Source organism: Phalaenopsis equestris, unplaced genomic scaffold (assembly GCF_001263595.1).
Source record: "Phalaenopsis equestris unplaced genomic scaffold, ASM126359v1 Scaffold197089, whole genome shotgun sequence".
Classification (NCBI taxonomy): Eukaryota; Viridiplantae; Streptophyta; class Magnoliopsida; order Asparagales; family Orchidaceae; genus Phalaenopsis; species Phalaenopsis equestris.
In genome coordinates, this window is record NW_018217038.1 from 1 (window position 1) to 1,745 (window position 1,745).

A 1,745-nucleotide genomic window follows, 5' to 3' on the forward strand; every position below is an offset into this window, starting at 1 on the left:
AAAAAAAAAAAGAATATTTTGAATTCCATATTCCTGAATGGTGATAAATTTATGGTTTTATTTTGGTTCTTTTAATTTTGTTAGCTATGCACTACATTTTTTATCATCTTTTGTACGGAATTTTGTGTTTTTCTATCTTCAGGCTGGAGTATTGTCCGGAGATGTCAGTGACATTGTTCTTCTGGACGTGACACCTTTATCTCTTGGTTTAGAGACATTGGGTGGCGTGATGACAAAGATTATTCCAAGAAACACCACACTGCCCACCTCTAAATCAGAGGTCTTCTCGACCGCAGCAGATGGTCAGACTAGTGTCGAGATCAATGTTCTGCAGGGTGAAAGAGAATTTGTGAGGGACAACAAATCATTAGGAAGTTTCCGTCTTGATGGAATTCCACCAGCACCTCGTGGGGTACCACAGATTGAAGTCAAGTTTGATATTGACGCCAATGGCATTCTCTCTGTTACTGCAGTGGACAAGGGTACTGGAAAGAAGCAGGACATCACCATTACAGGGGCTAGCACGCTGCCCAATGATGAGGTGTGTTTCTGTAGATCCTTGTCATTTTTCAATTTTTGGTTCTGATCTTGTTTAGCTCATAATGAATTCAATGATAATTCAAGTACTAAGGTTGGATTTTAGGTTAGAAACTTGCTCCACTAATGGTCTTGTGCTAACCTGTTTTTTTATTTTTATTTTTATCTACTTATTTTTATATCATTCAATGTCATATAGGTGGATAGGATGGTAAAAGAGGCAGAGAAGTTTGCAAAGGAAGACAAGGAGAAGAGAGATGCCATAGACACCAAGAACCAAGCAGACTCTGTAGTGTATCAAACTGAGAAGCAGTTGAAGGAGCTGGGAGAGAAGGTTCCTGCTGCTGTTAAAGAGAAGGTTGAGGCCAAACTCAAGGGGCTCAAGGATGCCATCTCTGGTGGATCAACTCAGAGCATCAAGGATGCAATGACTGCTTTAAATCAGGAGGTGATGCAGCTTGGTCAGTCCCTCTACAACCAGCCTGGTGCACCTGGCACTGGCCCAGCACCTGGTGCTGATGCTGGTTCTACCGGCGGAGCTAGCAAGGGACCCGATGGTGGTGATGTGATTGATGCCGATTTCACTGATAGTAAGTGAAGGTTTTGAGGGAAGGCTGTGAGATGATTGTTTATTTAATGGCGAAAAATTGCATTAAGTACTGAAATAAACTTAATTGCTCTTTTTGCACACATGTTAGGGGCCATGTATTTGTACTGCAGCTTTATATGACTTGCTCACCAATTGTGGAATTTTGATATTAGTGTAGTTAGAAAGCTGGGGTTTTAAGCATGTGTAGTGTTTTGCAACGGTTCTCCGTATGATTTATGGCATATTTATTGTTTTTCCGTGAACAGTAGCATTTTTTTTTTGGTTTTTTCAGAAGAATTAAGCCTTAATAAACTAAGTAAGATGTTTTTAAATGGTTAGGCTAAGATTGATGATGAAAGCTGTAGAAACTGCACTGAGATGGAAAACAGTTTTGGAGACTGGAATTCTTCTGGCCAATTTTGAGTTCTCTTCACTTTTTCTTTATTTTTGTTGGCAAGAAATGATGCTAAATGTAACGGTTTGGAGCTTATGGTCTTAAATTCGATTATTCATCGACTCGCCAAAAATAAGATGATTTCGGTTGTGCTAGTTTTGATTCCATAAAAATTCTTTATATGAGAATTTCATCCGACAAATAATATGGATTTTGAATTTGTGA

General features: G+C 39.1%; 1 protein-coding gene across 1 annotated transcript; it reads left to right on the forward strand.

The window, feature by feature from the left end:
* The first annotated feature begins 37 nt into the window (after positions 1-37).
* LOC110035275 (heat shock 70 kDa protein 6, chloroplastic-like) lies at positions 38-1,384 on the forward strand. Its single transcript, XM_020739506.1, has 2 exons — positions 38-541; positions 737-1,384. Exons 1-2 carry the CDS (start codon positions 38-40, stop codon positions 1,133-1,135), a joined length of 903 nt encoding a protein of 300 aa, XP_020595165.1. The 3' UTR covers positions 1,136-1,384.
* Positions 1,385-1,745: the final 361 nt, after the last annotated feature.

Excerpts from the sequence above, each read along its gene's own strand:
- LOC110035275 (XM_020739506.1), top strand. The coding sequence starts at position 38 with ATGGTGATAAATTTATGGTTTTATTTTGGTTCTTTTAATTTTGTTAGC. Across the intron at positions 542-736 it reads GCACGCTGCCCAATGATGAG|GTGGATAGGATGGTAAAAGA; the intron begins GTGTGTTTCTGT and ends AATGTCATATAG.